We start from the raw sequence: 16,392 nt of genomic DNA on the forward strand, positions 1-16,392 counted from the left end.
GATGGATCTCGATGGTGGATGACCCCGACTTCTGGAGACACGTACCACTACTTCCTCGACATCGTAGGAATGTGCTAGTTCTTGAGCAGGTGTTCACCTAGACCACGGCCACTGGTCGATGATGGAAATCCTGGAGGGTACAACTGTACACACTCTATAGAGTTAAAACTATACGTATAGCCGCGATCTCGGTCATGATCATTCCTATGAACTATTTCACCCCGCTAGTCTTCTCTTGTGCTTTGCTTCTCTCCCCCAAAGATAGGTCTGGCATGAGGCCGTTCAGATGAGGGGCGTGCGGAGGCTGCCTCATCGCTTAAACTAAGAGTATGAGGGTGTTGTGAGGGATGATGAGTGGTGAGATGTGATGATGAGCGGATGGTGAGAATGAGTGTATGGGTTGGGTTTTAGAGAAGATTTATACTATTTATTTGATGCTTCTGCATGCGCTAAGGATGCAAACTATTGCGAAACTATTTGGATCGCCAGATCCCTTTATTTTCTATTTTTCCACTAAAGCTCATTGGTGCTGACCATGGCCTACACACATCTGGCGGTGTGCAAATTTCTTGTCTTGTAGTGATGTTGAGATTAGTATTTGGTTTATGGTCTACTCTCAAGGATGCCCATGGATTGGAGATTCGCTAGGCTTCACTGCCACAAGTAGAAGCCTCAGTGTTTTGTTTGATCATAGCCTAGAAAGCTTGTAATTAGGTTAGTTTTATTTCTATTTTTGTACTCTATTATTGTATGACTTTGTAATCAGCTAAAAAGTGGATGCACATGATAGCTGAGGTATCTTGGGACTATCATAGAGGGGCAAGAGAGCCGGTATTTCAAGTTTTGAAATCCTAGTTCGTTTCAGTTGGTATCAGAGCCATACTTGACAGTAGGTCGCAAACTTAGAACCAAACATTAGACTAGAAGCTAGCAAGTCTGTCTAACTACCCTTGTCGAAGAAGTTGACGTTTAGTGGACCCTCCCTGCCATGCTGATCCAACTAGATAGTTGCGTGAGTAGGTTTGTAATGTTGCTTGAGTGATTAGCTCTTGTTGTTTGTAGTGTTTCTCATGCTTGAGTGTAGCACTAGTAAAACTATTTTCTGTGCGCTTATGTGTGATTCCACCTATAGGTAACCTAACCCAAGCCTGCCTTACCCTTTTGTTGACTAGATGCTAGTCCTAAGAAGGATAAAGAGGTTGGAGAAGAAGAAGGCTCGAGCCAAATGGGCTAGACAACCTATCAGTAATCTCAGCTTAGGAGTTCGATGGACGTCGACCCTGGTATGAACCTTGGACACTTAAAGCCTGACCTAGAGTCTTGGACCCAAGACTCCAAAAGCACCTAGCTTGTCAGCAGCTATAGCTCATCATGACTCATATTCTATAGAAGATTGCCGATGCTAGTGGCACCTAACCCATCTCATGAGCTTTTCATCAAGAAGTTCAAGGAGTTCTACAAGTTGAAACCTCCTACCTTTGACCATGCTAACAACTCAATTGAGGCTGATGATTGGTTACGTGGAATCGAAAGAAGTCTTCCACTGGTGAAATGCACTAATAAGGAAGGTCTGAACATTGCCACCCTACAGCTCAGAGGCATTGCTAACTTGTGGTGGGATTGCTTTTGTGCTCACCACCCTGATCCCGCCAACATTGGTTGGATGAAGTTTGCACAAGCATTTCATGAGTACCACCTCATGGAAGGAACAATGGAAGCAAAAGCAGAAGAGTTCAGGAACTTACAAATGGGTACCACGCCAGTTGAAGAGTACACCACTAAGTTCATACGGCTGATGAGATATGCACTCGAGTACACAGAAACCGAGAAGCAAAGGAAGTACTACTACATGAAGGATCTTCCCCGAGCCATGCAGAGCATTCTCATCGGTCATGATTTTCTGACTCAGAAGGAGCTGATCAACAAAGCTTCTCTAGTGGAGATAGATTTGAAGCAGATTGCACTAGAAAAAGAAGTGCTCCGCAATGAGAAGAGAAAGATGCCTCAGCCAAATCCTTAGTATTTGAGCTCTCAAAGGCTTAGAGTTGGAGATAGGAAGCTACCTAGACCCCTACCACAACAAGCCTAGGGACAGCTTTGCTATCAACCACAGGGAAATGTCTATCAATACCTTGTGGAGCCTATTCCTCAGCCATGTGCTGAGAAGCCTGCCAAGTGAAATAAGAGCAAGAAGAAGAAGAAGGTGATTGTTGTTTGCCACACATGTCATCGGATTGGCCACAAAGCCCAAGTTTGTCCTCAGCGTCAGCTATCTACCCAGCTCGGACTACTTGAGAGTCAATCTCCACCAGCTCAAAGCATGCTAGCCATATCATCCAGAGATCATGGGAGACTTAATCACAACACAACAAAGAATGCAATGGAAGCCCCTGAAGTTGTGCTTGGAAAGCTAGAAGTAGAAGGAGCCCCTACAGTAGTCTTGTTTGACTCAGGAGCCACCTATTCCTATGTCACCTCGAAGTTCATGCAACAACTAGACTCTTCCTACCAAACATTGAGCCAGATCCATGATCACTAGCTCTCCCCTTGGAGATGTTCAGCTGCAATTTATTATGCAAATCAGTGAGACTCAAGATGACAGAGTACATATTTCTAGCAGATCTGACAGTCCTGAAAATCTGATGGTGATATTGATGTGATTCTTGGTATGGATTGGTTGACCAAGCATAAGGGTTTGATCTCTTGCTTCCCTCAATCTGTTAGCTTAGAGCACCCTAGAGGATTTCGAGTGCAGATTGAGGCAACACATCGACTAGATGATGCATAAAAAGCTAAACTTCATGCCTTGAAAGAGAAGACATTGCAAGATGTGCCAGTTATCATGTGAGTACCCAGACGTCTTTCTAGACAAGTTGCTAGGAATGCCACCTGATCGAGACATTGAGTTCATGATTGACTTAGTCCCTAGAACAGGACCAATAGCCAAGTGTCCATACAAAATTGCAGTCCGATGAATTGGTAGAGCTCAAGAAGTAGTTGCAAGAGCTGACTGATAAGGGTTTCATTAGTCCTAGTGCCTCACCCTAGGGATCTCTTGTGCTCTTCGTGAAGAAGAAAGACGGTTCAATGTGGATGTGTGTTGACTACCATAGCTTGAATGTTGTCACGATTAAGAAAAAGTATTTGGTGCCTCGCATAGATGACTTGCTTGATCAGTTGCAAAAGGCAAAGTACTTCTCCAAGATTGATTTGAGATCTGGCTAGCATCAGATGAAGATTAGGCCTGAAGATGTTGTGAAGACAGCCTTTGTCACCAGATAAGGCCAATATGAGTTCATGGTTATTTCCTTCGGGTTGAATAATGCACCCGCATACTTCATGAGCATGATGAACAAGGTCTTCATGGAAGAATTAGACAAGTTTGTTGTGGTTTTTATTAATGACATCTTGATCTACTTAGAGACAGCAGAAGAACTTGAGAAGCACCTCAGAATTGTGCTAGAGAAGCTAAGGCAGAATCAGTTGTATGCCCAGTTTGAGAAGTGTGAGTTCTGGCTTGAGAAAGTTGCTTTCCTCGGCCATGTGTTGACGTAGATGGTGTTGTTGTAGATCCATCCAAGATTGAAGTAGTTACAGAGTGGCAGCAACCACAGAATGTCATCGATATCAGGAGTTTCCTTGGATTAGTTGGATATTATCGTAGATTCATTGAGAACTTTTCTAAGATTGCAAAACTAATGATGGAGTTGCTACAGAAGAATACTCCCTTTGTGTGGAATGAAGCATGTGAGCAAAGTTTCCAAGAGCTCAAGAAGCGTATCACTGACCACTCCGATCCTTGCCTTACCTAATATTCACCATAATTTCGTGCTATATTGTGATGCCTCCAAGCAAGTGTTAGGATGTTGTTGACACCAAAATTTGGCAAGTTTACCCTAATATGAAGGAGTCAGCTGATGGTGTCAAAGGCAGGAAAATCTCCTAATTAAAAGATATTTATGAATCGAGGCTAGAAAATATTCTTTAATACATTTGGAGATGTATTTGGGAAAGCTTGATGTCTAGGAGCTCTTCACCGACCAAGAAACATTATTTAATATATTTGGAAGAAGTAGAATGTCTAGAAGCTCATCACATGAAGGCAAAGGAAAGATAGGAAAACCAAAAGATTGTTTAAGCTGAATCATCTCCATTGCCGAGTAAGAAAAGATCTGATAATCTAGAGCTGAAGCAAGGCAAATTCTCCCTCGACGGTTGGATTTTGGCGCCTAGTATGGAAATCAAAGTTCAAGTTCAGCATGCCTCACATAGGTGCCATATTCTAGAGTCATCAATTTAATATGGTACGGAATCAAATAATCAATGCAAGTTTAGGCCTAGTGCATGGACTTGTCGGCTTATATACATGGACAAGCAGCCAGCTGACCACCTGGTGTACGTCATACATGGTTGGCTTTTGGAGCAAATGTGTTCAGGACGTGTTAAGCCAAGTTAGATTGGATTTGATTCAGCTATCTATGGAAGGAAGCTGATAAATATTATTGGAAGATGGCAGACTCTAGGATATATATCAAGGAAGAATATGTTAGCCAAGAAGCTTTATTAGCAAGGATTCTAAAAAGGGGACATTAGAGTCCATGTACTTTAGTATTTCTTTTTTATTGTCAGGCAAGTTACGTACATGGCTTGTTAGGAGTTATTAGCCCAGGGTATAAATATAAACCCCTGGCTATTGTATCAAGGACATCCACACATCAATCAAAATCAGTCTTTACTTTTTTGGCTTCACGCTAACCCTTAGGAGTAGGAGTAATGTAGCTTTTCGGCGAGTTCTTCAATAAACAGGGTTGCATTGACTAATCGACCTTCAGCTTGCATGGAGTACCATCACGACTAGTATTGTGCTTGTAAAGCTGCATCAGTTGATTGATCTTTTATAAGCCATAATCTAAGTTAGTTTGTAAGGTAGCATCAGCTGATTGATCTCTTTTGAATCATAATATCGATCAAAGTTATCGATCTTGTGTTAAATAACTTGTTGTTTAATACAATATCACCAGTTATCGAATCTGCTAGGATTAGTAAGATTTTTCTTACTATTTTTGGTTGATTCACCAGTTATCGATCTTGTTATAATTAATGTTTTATTAATTATAACAAAATCACCCGATTGAGATAGAGATAGATTGGCATCAATCATCTTAATTGGTCGTCCTTTAATCTGGTCACGCATTAAATCTTATAATTGATGGCTTAATTCCGCTAAATCGGCTGTTTTATCTCTATTCCAATCAAACATAGTATGCATCGAGAGGCAGGTTTCGATCTTGAATAAACTCACTACTTAATGAGATCTAATCTAATGACACTATCATAGCTGCATCGATCTCGTTGAACCTCACTAGTAAGACTTTAGATTAGAAATTATCGATTAGTGGTCTTGTTCATGACCAAGATATGTACTCTGTTTGTTTGCTATGACTACATCGTCTATTTTAGCTGATTTGCCTATACTCTCACGCATATAGCATGTTTTCATGAATCTGTTAACATATAGATGGTTTTATAGATTCTTTGGCTTTAGTTTGTTGTCATTACGGTAGCTGCATCAATCCAATCGAACCTCACTGTTGATGATAATAGATTAGATTCAAACTATTTGTAGATTCATTTATATTAGACAGTCGATTTATTCACATGTTATATTCTTTTCATCAAACTTATTGGCTCGATGCTTTCTATCTGCTATGATCCATGGGCATCGGTTATTTTAATTCATATCACTATCATTTAATATTAGACGATAATCCTTGATTTAAAGATCTTTATTTCATGGACACGCTGGATATCGACTATTTAGTCGATAAACTTATTGAATCGGCTATCTAGCCATACATTTGGAAATGTCTAGTACAACACCAACATGTTCCACCTTAAATTACTGATAAGATTTTCTCTCCTTGTCAATTGTAGGTCAAATTGACTGGCATATCATTGGGTTTTCAGAATCGGCTGGTTCTGTGTTGAAGCCAAGCAGAACTCTAGTCTTGTTCCACTCAGATCATCTGGCTTGCTGTGTGTTGATCACATTACCATATTTTTGTGTCAACACACTTTTTGGCACGCCTGATGGGACCATAGTCCTTTGATTAGAAGTTAGATACTCATCAGGTTATGTTTCATAGACAAGGTGCGGCCAAGAGAAGTGAAGAAGAGCAAATACAACGTTATTCTACACTTGGTCGATGACCTCCTAATCAGTTTAATTACCGATATCATCGAGGACAAGTTCAGAAGTGGTGCACATAGAAAAGTTTCTAGAGGTTATCACACGAGCAAGGTGTTTTGCTACACATCCAATAATCAGATATATCGGTCCAAGAAAAATGGAAAATTAATGCGAACAAATCGGAATCCTAGGGCGACACGTTAGTTGCATATAATGTGTAGTCGGATACGACACGAAGATTACAAGTAGATCACATATGGATTCTTTATTAAATCAAAGCAAACATGGAGCAGATGTAAGCAAACAAGGTTAGAAGCCATACGTGCAAGCGTTAAACTACTCAAGGCATCAAGCTGATGGTTGTATTGAGATTGAATTGAGCTTTCATCCATCGACTATTATCATCGTCTGCTCCGTCACTTCCATCAGCTCAAGACACTCAGTCAGCCCTGACATTCTAAAGCTGATGATGGATTGGGGATCAATGTCGCTGAGTGGACCAAGACAAAAAAAGATCTATCCACATAGAACAAGATCTCATTGCTCTGCTGTGCAGATTGTTAAGTTTAAGAAAGAGTGTTCAATCTTGTAACCGTGTAAAGATCCAGCAAATAGGGCAGGACGTTCATGAAGCCATGCGGACACCAAGCGTAGTGCATCTACCGATTCCAAGGAGGTAATGCATTTGCTAAATACGTACAAGATACATGCTATTACCACAAGCAAACAGGATTTCTGCTTGAATTTATTAACTAAATAGACCGGCGATCGGCTGTTGGTGTAATTTCATCGGCTACTATCGACAAAGCTGTCAATATAGAGAGAAGCTATACAAATTCAAGAGGCTAACTGATCTGGGAAACAGGATAATGGCCAGCTCCGCCGATGCCTAAATCTTAGATTGGTGATGGCTGTTCTAGAGTTAAAATATTTGAATGGAACATATGTGATTAGCAGGATGGCTGAAATATTTTATTATATATGTTAGCAAGGCTGCAGTTGTCATCGATCTACTACTATCGCCCAAGAAACAACTACCTTACTAGAATGACGTATTTGGGCCGATGACATCAACAGAAGCCGATCAGCCAGAGCATAAAGCTGATGGTTTGCTAGATAGAAAAGATAGCCAAGCTCCTATTGATATGTCCAAGCCACCATGCTCATGGCAACAGTGTGGTGTCGTTGAATATAGAACACGGGTCCTGCTAACTACATATTTGCCTCCCAAACCGATGAGGGCCGATCACTTCCTAAAATGGAATCGGCTATGAGGAAAGCACTTCACATCATTTAAAAGGAAAGAGCTAACACGTTATAGTTGTGCTAGGTCATCTCATGGAAGGCAAATTGAAGGTTCTGTTACATGTTCTTGCATCTACAGAGAAAATACAAACAGAAGTAGGGAAAGGGATAAATGTTGAGCATATTCCTCGAGCAAAGTATCTGAACTAATGACCTTCTCTGAAGAAAACCGGTTGCTAGTTCAAGACCTCGCCTTTCAAACCAAAGAATCATTTATTCCTAAAATGCTAATGAAGATCAGACATCATTGAAAATTAGAACTCAGAGTCGCATTGGCTGAATATTTTAATCAAAGACTTCAAGTCTAATTCTAACCTTTTCATTCAGCAAACAGTGGTTAGATACTGCTCTAGGCCACCATATGTCAGGATTTGTCCATTTGCTTAGGCCGGCGCCACTTCCAACTTCTTCGGCGATAACCAGGGATTCCACGAGCTGACAAAAGTCACCAAGCAGGACACAAAGCACATTGAGGTGACCAGGCTCAGGATGGAGGTACATGTGTGCAGATATGAGGTATATATTCTTTATTCCTTCTTTTTCCTATCACTTATGAACAATTTATCATAGGGAAAGCATGCCATCTAAGTAGTTGATGGATGAGATATGGTATGATGAAGGGAACCTTGCTTCTTTTTGCAAAGTACTTGGGAAATTTTCTTACAAAAATTCAAAATCAATAGCTTGTCTCCTCGATGATATTGAATTTCCTACCAAGGCCATATGTTATCATCCAAAAACCTTCCACATAGGCTGCTTACTTTGTGTTGAGTTTTGTCAAGTCTTGTTGACCCTTGTTAAGAGATTCATCAGGCTCCCAAGATCAAGATCATGTACACGCCTCATATATATGCTGCTTCTACACTAGAAGTACCCAAAAACATGCTTTTCATCCACCTCAAGATATTCTGCTCCTATACTGGGAGAAGACAAAAATATGTTTGCTAGGCTTTATCAGAATAAATGCTTCAAATTCTTGATAATATTTCTCTCAAAAGTTTGTTGTAAAAAGAGACATGAGTTATGCAAAAATATAAAAAGATGGACACAAAAGAGGTCCAAAGTAAAAAAAAGGAGAAAAAGAGAAAAAGAAAAGGAGATGAGAATAAAGATAACCCATGTTCTCGCAAAAATATTCCATGAGAGAGAAATATATTTCAGAGAGCATAGTAGAATTAGGTTAGCCACTAAATATTCCACACATATGCACATCTTGATCTACGAGTATGACACTTCTCTCCTTGGATCTAGGGTTTAACTTTACGATATACGCAAGGTAGGTATGCTACATATTTTATCCCTACCCAAACTCCACATAAGCTTTATAGAAGTAGGGTGAATAGAGGCGAAACAATGTCTTGGTGAGGAACTATACACATTGAGCGATCTGAGGGAATCATTTGAGGAGCAAAGTTATGTTTTAATTTAAAAATCTTTCAAAGCCCCTAGTTTTCTGAGCAGGAGAAGTGGGGATGACTAGATTCTAATCCGTTCCATTCTTCAACCACCCAAGATGGTGTGATAGACACTTCAAAGTTCACATATATAGGTGAGGCTTGGAATAAGGTAATATTGCTACCGGTGAAATCTTCAGCTCCTTGCTAGTGATTTGATAGCCGAATATAATTATAGACTCAGGGGGCCAGCCCTCAATTGGCTAAAGTAGATGAACAGCCAAGAGATTGAACCTAAGTAAGTCATCAAAGCCAAGTATTGTAATCAGATGTCATTGACTCGGAAAAGAAGACCATCTGATCAAAATAGTTCGAAGCATGAAAATTCATACTTCGAACTAGGGGGGCCTATGTTGACACCAAAATTTGGCAAGTTTAACCTGACATGAAGGAATCAACTGATGGTGTCAAAGGTAGGAAATATCCTAATTAAAAGATATTTGGGAACCAGGGCCAGAAAATATTCTTTAATATATTTGGAGATGTATTTGGGAAAGCTTGACGTCCAGGTGCTCTTCACTAGGCAAGAAACATTGTTTAATATATCTCGAAGAAGCAGATGTTCAGAAGCTCATCATGTGAAGGCAAAGGAAACACAGGAAAGCCAAAAGATTGTTTAAGCTGAATCATCTCCGTTGCTGTGTAAGAAAAGATCTGGTAATCTAGAGCTAAAGCAAGGCAAATTCTCCCTCGGCGGTTGCATGTTGGCGCCTAGTATGGAAATCAAAGTTCAAGTTCAGCATGCCTCACGTAGGTGCCATATTCTAGAGTCATCAATTTAATATGGTATGGAATCAAATAATCAATGCAAATTTTTATACAGTATTCTTATGCTAGGAGGAAAGTAAGAAAAATATTAAATCTGTTGCTTGACACTTTTCACTATGCTAAACTATTTTTGCTAAACTAAGCATATGTAGATTGTCATTTTTGTAGAGGTGGCTATGCTTATCCAAATGGCATGAAAATTGTATAGTAGACTTTAGAGTCATTTGTAGGCTACTGTAATTTTCTTAGAATTTATTGAGTACTAGAAATATTTACCCTATAAATCACCTTATTATTTAAGGAAATTAATAAATGAATATAAATAAATTAGTTAGGCTTAACCATGATGTTTTCTGTGGTGCTTGTGATGCATATGATCTATTGATGTTATTAGTTAGGCTTAGAAGTAATTGGTTGTATGCAACTAGTTAATTATTGCTTTATAATTCAACTAGATGGCTGCATATATAGTTTCTATTGTGGTGATAATTTCATGATGATAATGGTCTTTTTCTGTAAAACTTGTTAATAACAAAGTTGTATATAACTTACTTATATACCTGGTATTAAATTTTCATAGTTTGCTGTCAGAAATGCTTGCTTTCTAGATAGATCTGAAAGATTGAATTGTTGGACCTAGATAACTATTGAATCACTTTGAGATGATAAAAAGAAAGTGGTAGGCAATTGCATAATCTTTCCATAAAGTCCATAACTATATTAATTAGATGTGTATAACTCCCGTTATGGTCAAAACAAGTGGCTGCTGCCTTGTAATCCAGATAATGATCTACATAAGTGTTTGTTTAGTTACTAGAGAAGAGATATGCATATACTCAGTAAAAGAAAATGTAACTTGTTATCACCTTAAGCCAATGCTACTGAGAACACTTATGAGGATGCATTCATCACATCATATCATATTATGCATGTCATTATATATGCATCCATGACATCTTATTTCCTGCTCTTGCATATAGGATTGTCCGAGGGGATAACTCTATTGGAATTCGATGAAGAGCCGGAGGAACAACAGGAGGAATCTCAGCCCGTAACTCCAGAAGGCAAGGAGCAAACTCTTGAAGACTTACCCGAGTGCCCAGACCATAGGCCAACTTCTTTTATCAAAGGCAAGCCCTGGAGCATTCTAAGTCTCCCATGTTTTACAAAATATCACTTGAGTCCTTTTATGTTTGATGCATTAAGTTATAAGAGTTGATTGGAAACACTTGATGCATAGCACCACCTTGTTTAGATATATATACCTTTAACCCTATGTAGGTCTAGGATCAAATATATGCTTAGCCATGCTTAGACCAGTAGAAGTTGGGTGATTTCCTGTCACCTACGAGATATAGGTGGATACCGAAGCACGGTTGTCTATATTTGCTATCGTGGAAAAGAACCATGGGGTAATGTAACTAGGAGGTCAGACGGAGTCTATGCATAGGTTGACTCATGTGATTCCATCTATGCCGACTAAGGACCATATCGTTGTTGGAACTTTTGTTGAGATTGAACGCATGCCTCTTACTTTGCTAGCCGGATAACTTGTTCCGACCACGAAGTCGAGTAGCTCAACTCAGGTCGGGCCCTGTTCTGTAAAAGTGTGCACACTCTAGATGGTAGTAAGGATGTGCGGGGAGCCAAACATGAGCCCAAGGGTAGGCCGGACCTGAACGTCCTAGCAGCTAGTTGTCCCTGATTGTGCGGCGCTGGTCACACCCGCGAAATGTAGACCTGACTTGTACCAAAGGTGACCTAATGTGACCATTGATCTGGTCTGCCTGGGTTTGTGTTAGGAATAAATTCCCAGCTAGATGAAAATGATTCAAATTGCCATCTCTCCTAGACAGTGAGAAACTTAGCTAGCTCCAACATCATAGTAAGCATATTATGGAATGATGGTTATGAAGAACATGGAATTACTACATCGGCTATGGTTATTATTGTTATACTACTAAATGATATACCACATGTTTTCATAGGTTAGTTGCTAATCTAGAGATGAATAACTATAATTAACTTGATGACCGAATTATAAATGTATACTTGAATTGGTAAGCTTTTTATGCAAAATGTTGTCAAGCTAGCTCCACTTAAACAGCCTTGCATAATCCTTGGAGTCACTTTATTTTTAGTTTATGACAGGTTAGTCTAGCTGAGTACCTTCTTATACTCAAGGTTTATTTCCCATTGTTTCAGATAATACGATGTATCATGGCTACTGTAAGAATTGCTTCTGTCCCGCCGTGGACGAGGAGTAGGGCCCTGGGCAAGGCATCTATTGTTAATCTCTCTCTTATGCTTTTGTGGGATTATGATCACAAGCTGGCACCATATTTGAACAATGATGGAGACGTTGGTTTCAAACTCTATTTGCTTCTGCTACTATTTTACCTGACCTTGGTTTGTAATAACTTTTAATCGTACTCTGATGTATGGAACTGTATTTGTGAACTTTATGTAATGTGTGACATGTATGTTGAATCATGTATGATCTTGGTTGTATGTTGGTTGAATCGAGACCCTTCATGGTACTCGACGAACTACCAGGTTTATATGGGCTCAAGTATGACACTGCGACCGCTTGCGGGCTGCTATTATTACTTGTGCTCTTATAAATTAGACAGTTCTACTATAGCTACTATCTGTACAAACCAAATAGTTAGAGATGTGCTTATCTCTATACAAGAGAGGGAATATACTGTGGATCTCATAGTATTGCTTGGGTTAGCCATATATGTGATTTTGGTCATGAGTTGGTTGAGTGGTCATGGAGTTCTAATTGACACGTCCACTAGAGCAATTATGCTGAGGGAACCCAAGGGGGTAATGCTTTTCTAGTACCACTTCCTAGAAGTTTTAATTTTCAAAACTTGTCATGTGCCATCCAAACCACTACTCTCTGTGATATTCCAATAGTTTGTGAGTTCCCTGATGTATTCCCAGATGAATTGCCAAGTTTGCCACTAGATAGGGATGTGGAGTTTAAGATTGAGTTAGTACCAGATATAGCACCTATCTCAAAAAGACCCTATAGGATGCCACCCAATGAGTTAGCAGAACTTAAAATTCAGCTACAAGAACTTTTGGACAAAGGTCTCATTTGACCAAGTTCATCTCCCTAGGGTTATCTAGATTTATTTGTGAAGAAAAAGGATAAATCATTACGGATGTGTGTGGACTATAGGCCGCTTAATGACATAACAATTAAGAACAATTACCCTTTGCCTTGTATTGATATTTTGTTTGATAAATTGGCAAGAGCAAAGGTATTCTCTAAGATCGATTTGAGATCAGGTTACCACCAGATTAAGATCAGGCCAGAGGATATACCTAAGACAACTTTCTCCACTAGATATGGCTTGTATGAGTATTTGGTAATGTCTTTTGGACTAATAAATGCTCCTGCCTATTTCATGTACCTAATGAATTTGGTGTTCAGGCCCGAGCTTGACAAGTTCGTGGTCGTGTTTGTCAATGATATCCTGATTTACTCTGAGAATGAGGCAGATCATGTAGAGCATCTAAAAGTTGTCTTGTCTAGGCTAAGAGAGCATAAATTATATGTAAAGTTTAGCAAGTGTGAATTCTGGCTGAAGAAAGTACCTTTCTTGGGTCATACATTATCTAAAGATGGAATCTCTGTAGACCCATCTAAAGTACAAAAGGTTATGGATTGGAAGGCCCTAACTTTGGTTCATGAAGTTTAGAGTTTTCTAGGGCTAGCAGGCTATTATCATCGTTTCATTCCTGACTTTTCCAAAATAGCTAAGCCCATGACCAGATTACTTCAGAAGGATGAAAAGTTTAATTGGACTCTAGAGTGTGAGGCTACTTTTTACACTCTTTGAACCTTGCTAACCACTGCTCATGCATCGTGTACAGGTTTGGGGTGTGTGCTCATGCAAGAAGGTTGAGTTATTGCCTATGTTTCTCAACAATTGAGAAAGCATGAAGTCAACTATCCCACACATGATTTAGAGCTCACAACAGTCGTTGATGCGTTGAAGATATGGAGACATTACTTGTTGGGAAATGTATGCCACATAAACACTTATCACAAAAGTTTCAAATACATCTTCACTCAACCTGAACTGAACATAAGGCAGCGAAGGTGGTTAGAGCTGATCAAGGACTATAATTTGGAAGTGCACTATCATATAGGAAAAGCCAATGTTGTAGCAGATGCACTTAGTCGGAAATCTCATTGTAATGCCTTAGAAGCCTTGTTGGAAGATGGGTTTAATCTATTGCATCCTATTCTGATACACAACATCACTATCAGTTGTTCACTTGAGAGCAAAATCATAGAACTACAGAAGACAGATGTAGGTGTGTTTCACGTAAAGAGAAATATGAAGGAATAGGAAACCAAGCATTTTAGGTTGGATGAAAGAGGTGTGCTATGGTTCAAGAACCGACTAGTGGTACCAAAAGACCATGAACTTAGAAATCAAATCCTAGATGAAACTCACTCGTCCAAGTTGTCCATCCATCCGGGTAGTAGCAAAATGTACCAAGTTTTGAAAACCCATTTTTGGTGGACTAAGATGAAGAAAGAAATAGCCGCCTATGTTGCTAGATGTGATACTTGCACTAGGGTCAAAGTGGATCATTTGAAACCTGCTGGGTTGCTCCAACCTTTATCTATTCTAGGATGGAAGTGGGAGGAGATCAGCATGGATTTTATTGTTGGACTCCCAACTACTAAGAAAGGTTTTGACTTGATATGGGTAATTGTAGACCGTTTGACTAAATCCGCACATTTCATCCCAGTCAAGACCAACTATCGACCTTATGATTACGCAACATTGTATATCGCACATATAGTGTGGCTACATGGAATACCAAGAACCATTATGTCAGATCGAGGATCCCAATTCACTGCCCGGTTTTGAGAGCACTTACACAATTAGTTAGGTACCAATCTGGTTCGAAGCTCAGCATATCACCCTCAGACCTCTGGGCAGACTGAGCGAATAAATCAAATCTTAGAAGATATGTTGAGAGCATGTGTGATCTCTTCCAAGGGTTCATGGGAAAAATGGCTACCTTTAGCCGAGTTTTCCTACAACAACAGTTATCAAGCAAGCATCAAGATGGCTCCTTGTGAGGGATTGTACGGTCCAAAATGTAGAACTCCTTTGAATTGGGTTGAGCCCAGAGAAAGGAGATACTATGGCATTGATTTTGTCATAGAAGCTGAAGAACAAGTACGTATTATCCAACAACATATGAAAGTCGCTCAGTCTAGGTAAAAGAGCTATGCCGGCAAGAGAAGAAGGCCTATTGAATTTGAGGTAGGTAACTACGTATACCTCAAAGTATGACCCATGAAAAAGGTGCAACAGTTTGGTGTGAAAAGGAAACTAGCACCTAGATATGTAGGCCCATACAAGATCATCGAGCAAAGTGGAAGGGTAGCTTACAAGATCCAGTTACCTCTAGAGATGCGAGCCATATTCAATGTCTTTCATGTTTCTCAACTTAAAAAGTGCCTTCGCATACCTGATGAAGCCATTGGACCCGCCATATTAAGCTCCAATCAGATTTGACTTATGAAGAGAAACCAATCCGAGTGCTAGAAGAAATGGAAAGAGTAACTCAGAGCAAGGTTATTAAATTCTACAAAGTGATGTCGAATAACCACAGTGAACAAGATGCCACGTGGGAACAGGAGGATTATTTACGTGAGGTTTATCCTTCCTTTTATGAAAAATGGTAGGTCTTTCAAATCTTGAGACAATATTTGTATACGGGGGAAGGGCTGTAACACCCTAGTGTTAAGCATTGCATTTGGCACTTGCATTTCATGAGCACAAGCATCATCCAAGCATTCATGAGCATGAGCATGTGAAGTTTCATTTCATTCACCTTCTCTTTATCACATGTGATGTTGCTTATATACTTGCATATGCTTGTGATCATGTGTGACCAATGCAAGAGATGGTTGTGAGGTCACAAAAACACCTTAGACATATCTAGGATGGTAAATGGAACAATGTTTGTATTCATGACATGGGCCAAATTTGCTTCTAAGTCATAGTTTACTCAAAATTTCATTTCTCATGATACTACTTTGACTAGAGTTGAACTATAGCATAGAGCATTTGCATGGTAGTGCACCCTTAATAAAACCTGACATGGGTAACAAATTTTATTTAAGGGTCATGAGCTAATTTAGTGCCTAACATGGTCAAATAGGGCCCACAAGAATCAACAAAATGTTGTTTTAAGACTTCAAAATTTTGCTTTGCTTAGAAGCTATTTTCAGTTTCAATGTGACCTACTTTGGAGCTTTGCATTTTGAAAACCATGAAGAATTAGATGTTACTCCCTAAAGCAAAGTTGGAGATCTCACATAGCACGAAGTAACTCTGTTAGTCATCTACATCAGGCCTTGATGGCCAATTTGAATCGGTTGTGGTGGCCAACAGCACGCAGGCGCTAGTCACCGCATGGCGTCGTACGTCGAAGCCGGCCCCGTGACGCCATGCCGAGGGGGAGAAAAGGGGCGCCCGGTTGCTCACTCTCTCCACTCTCACTTGCCTCTCTCGCTATGCCTTTCTCTCTCGCTCATGCAGCCGAGGTGGGTGAGCTCACCGTCGCCATTGTCGAGCTCTACCAGCAGCGCTCGCCATCCTCGCCACACCACCATTCAATCCATTA

At 39.9% G+C, this 16,392-nt stretch overlaps 1 protein-coding gene across 1 annotated transcript; it reads left to right on the forward strand.

Moving 5' to 3' along the window:
* Window positions 1-1,399: 1,399 nt before the first annotated feature.
* On the forward strand, window positions 1,400-2,020 carry LOC136503415 (uncharacterized). Its single transcript, XM_066498502.1, has one exon. The coding sequence runs from the start codon at window positions 1,400-1,402 to the stop codon at window positions 2,018-2,020; it is 621 nt and encodes a 206-aa protein (XP_066354599.1).
* Window positions 2,021-16,392: the final 14,372 nt, after the last annotated feature.

The sequence above is a fragment of the Miscanthus floridulus genome, chromosome 14, assembly GCF_019320115.1.
Source record: "Miscanthus floridulus cultivar M001 chromosome 14, ASM1932011v1, whole genome shotgun sequence".
In the NCBI taxonomy this organism is placed as follows: Eukaryota; Viridiplantae; Streptophyta; class Magnoliopsida; order Poales; family Poaceae; genus Miscanthus; species Miscanthus floridulus.

Bases quoted from the DNA above. Each gene is read 5' to 3' on its own strand.
- LOC136503415 (XM_066498502.1), top strand. From the start codon at position 1,400: ATGCTAGTGGCACCTAACCCATCTCATGAGCTTTTCATCAAGAAGTTC.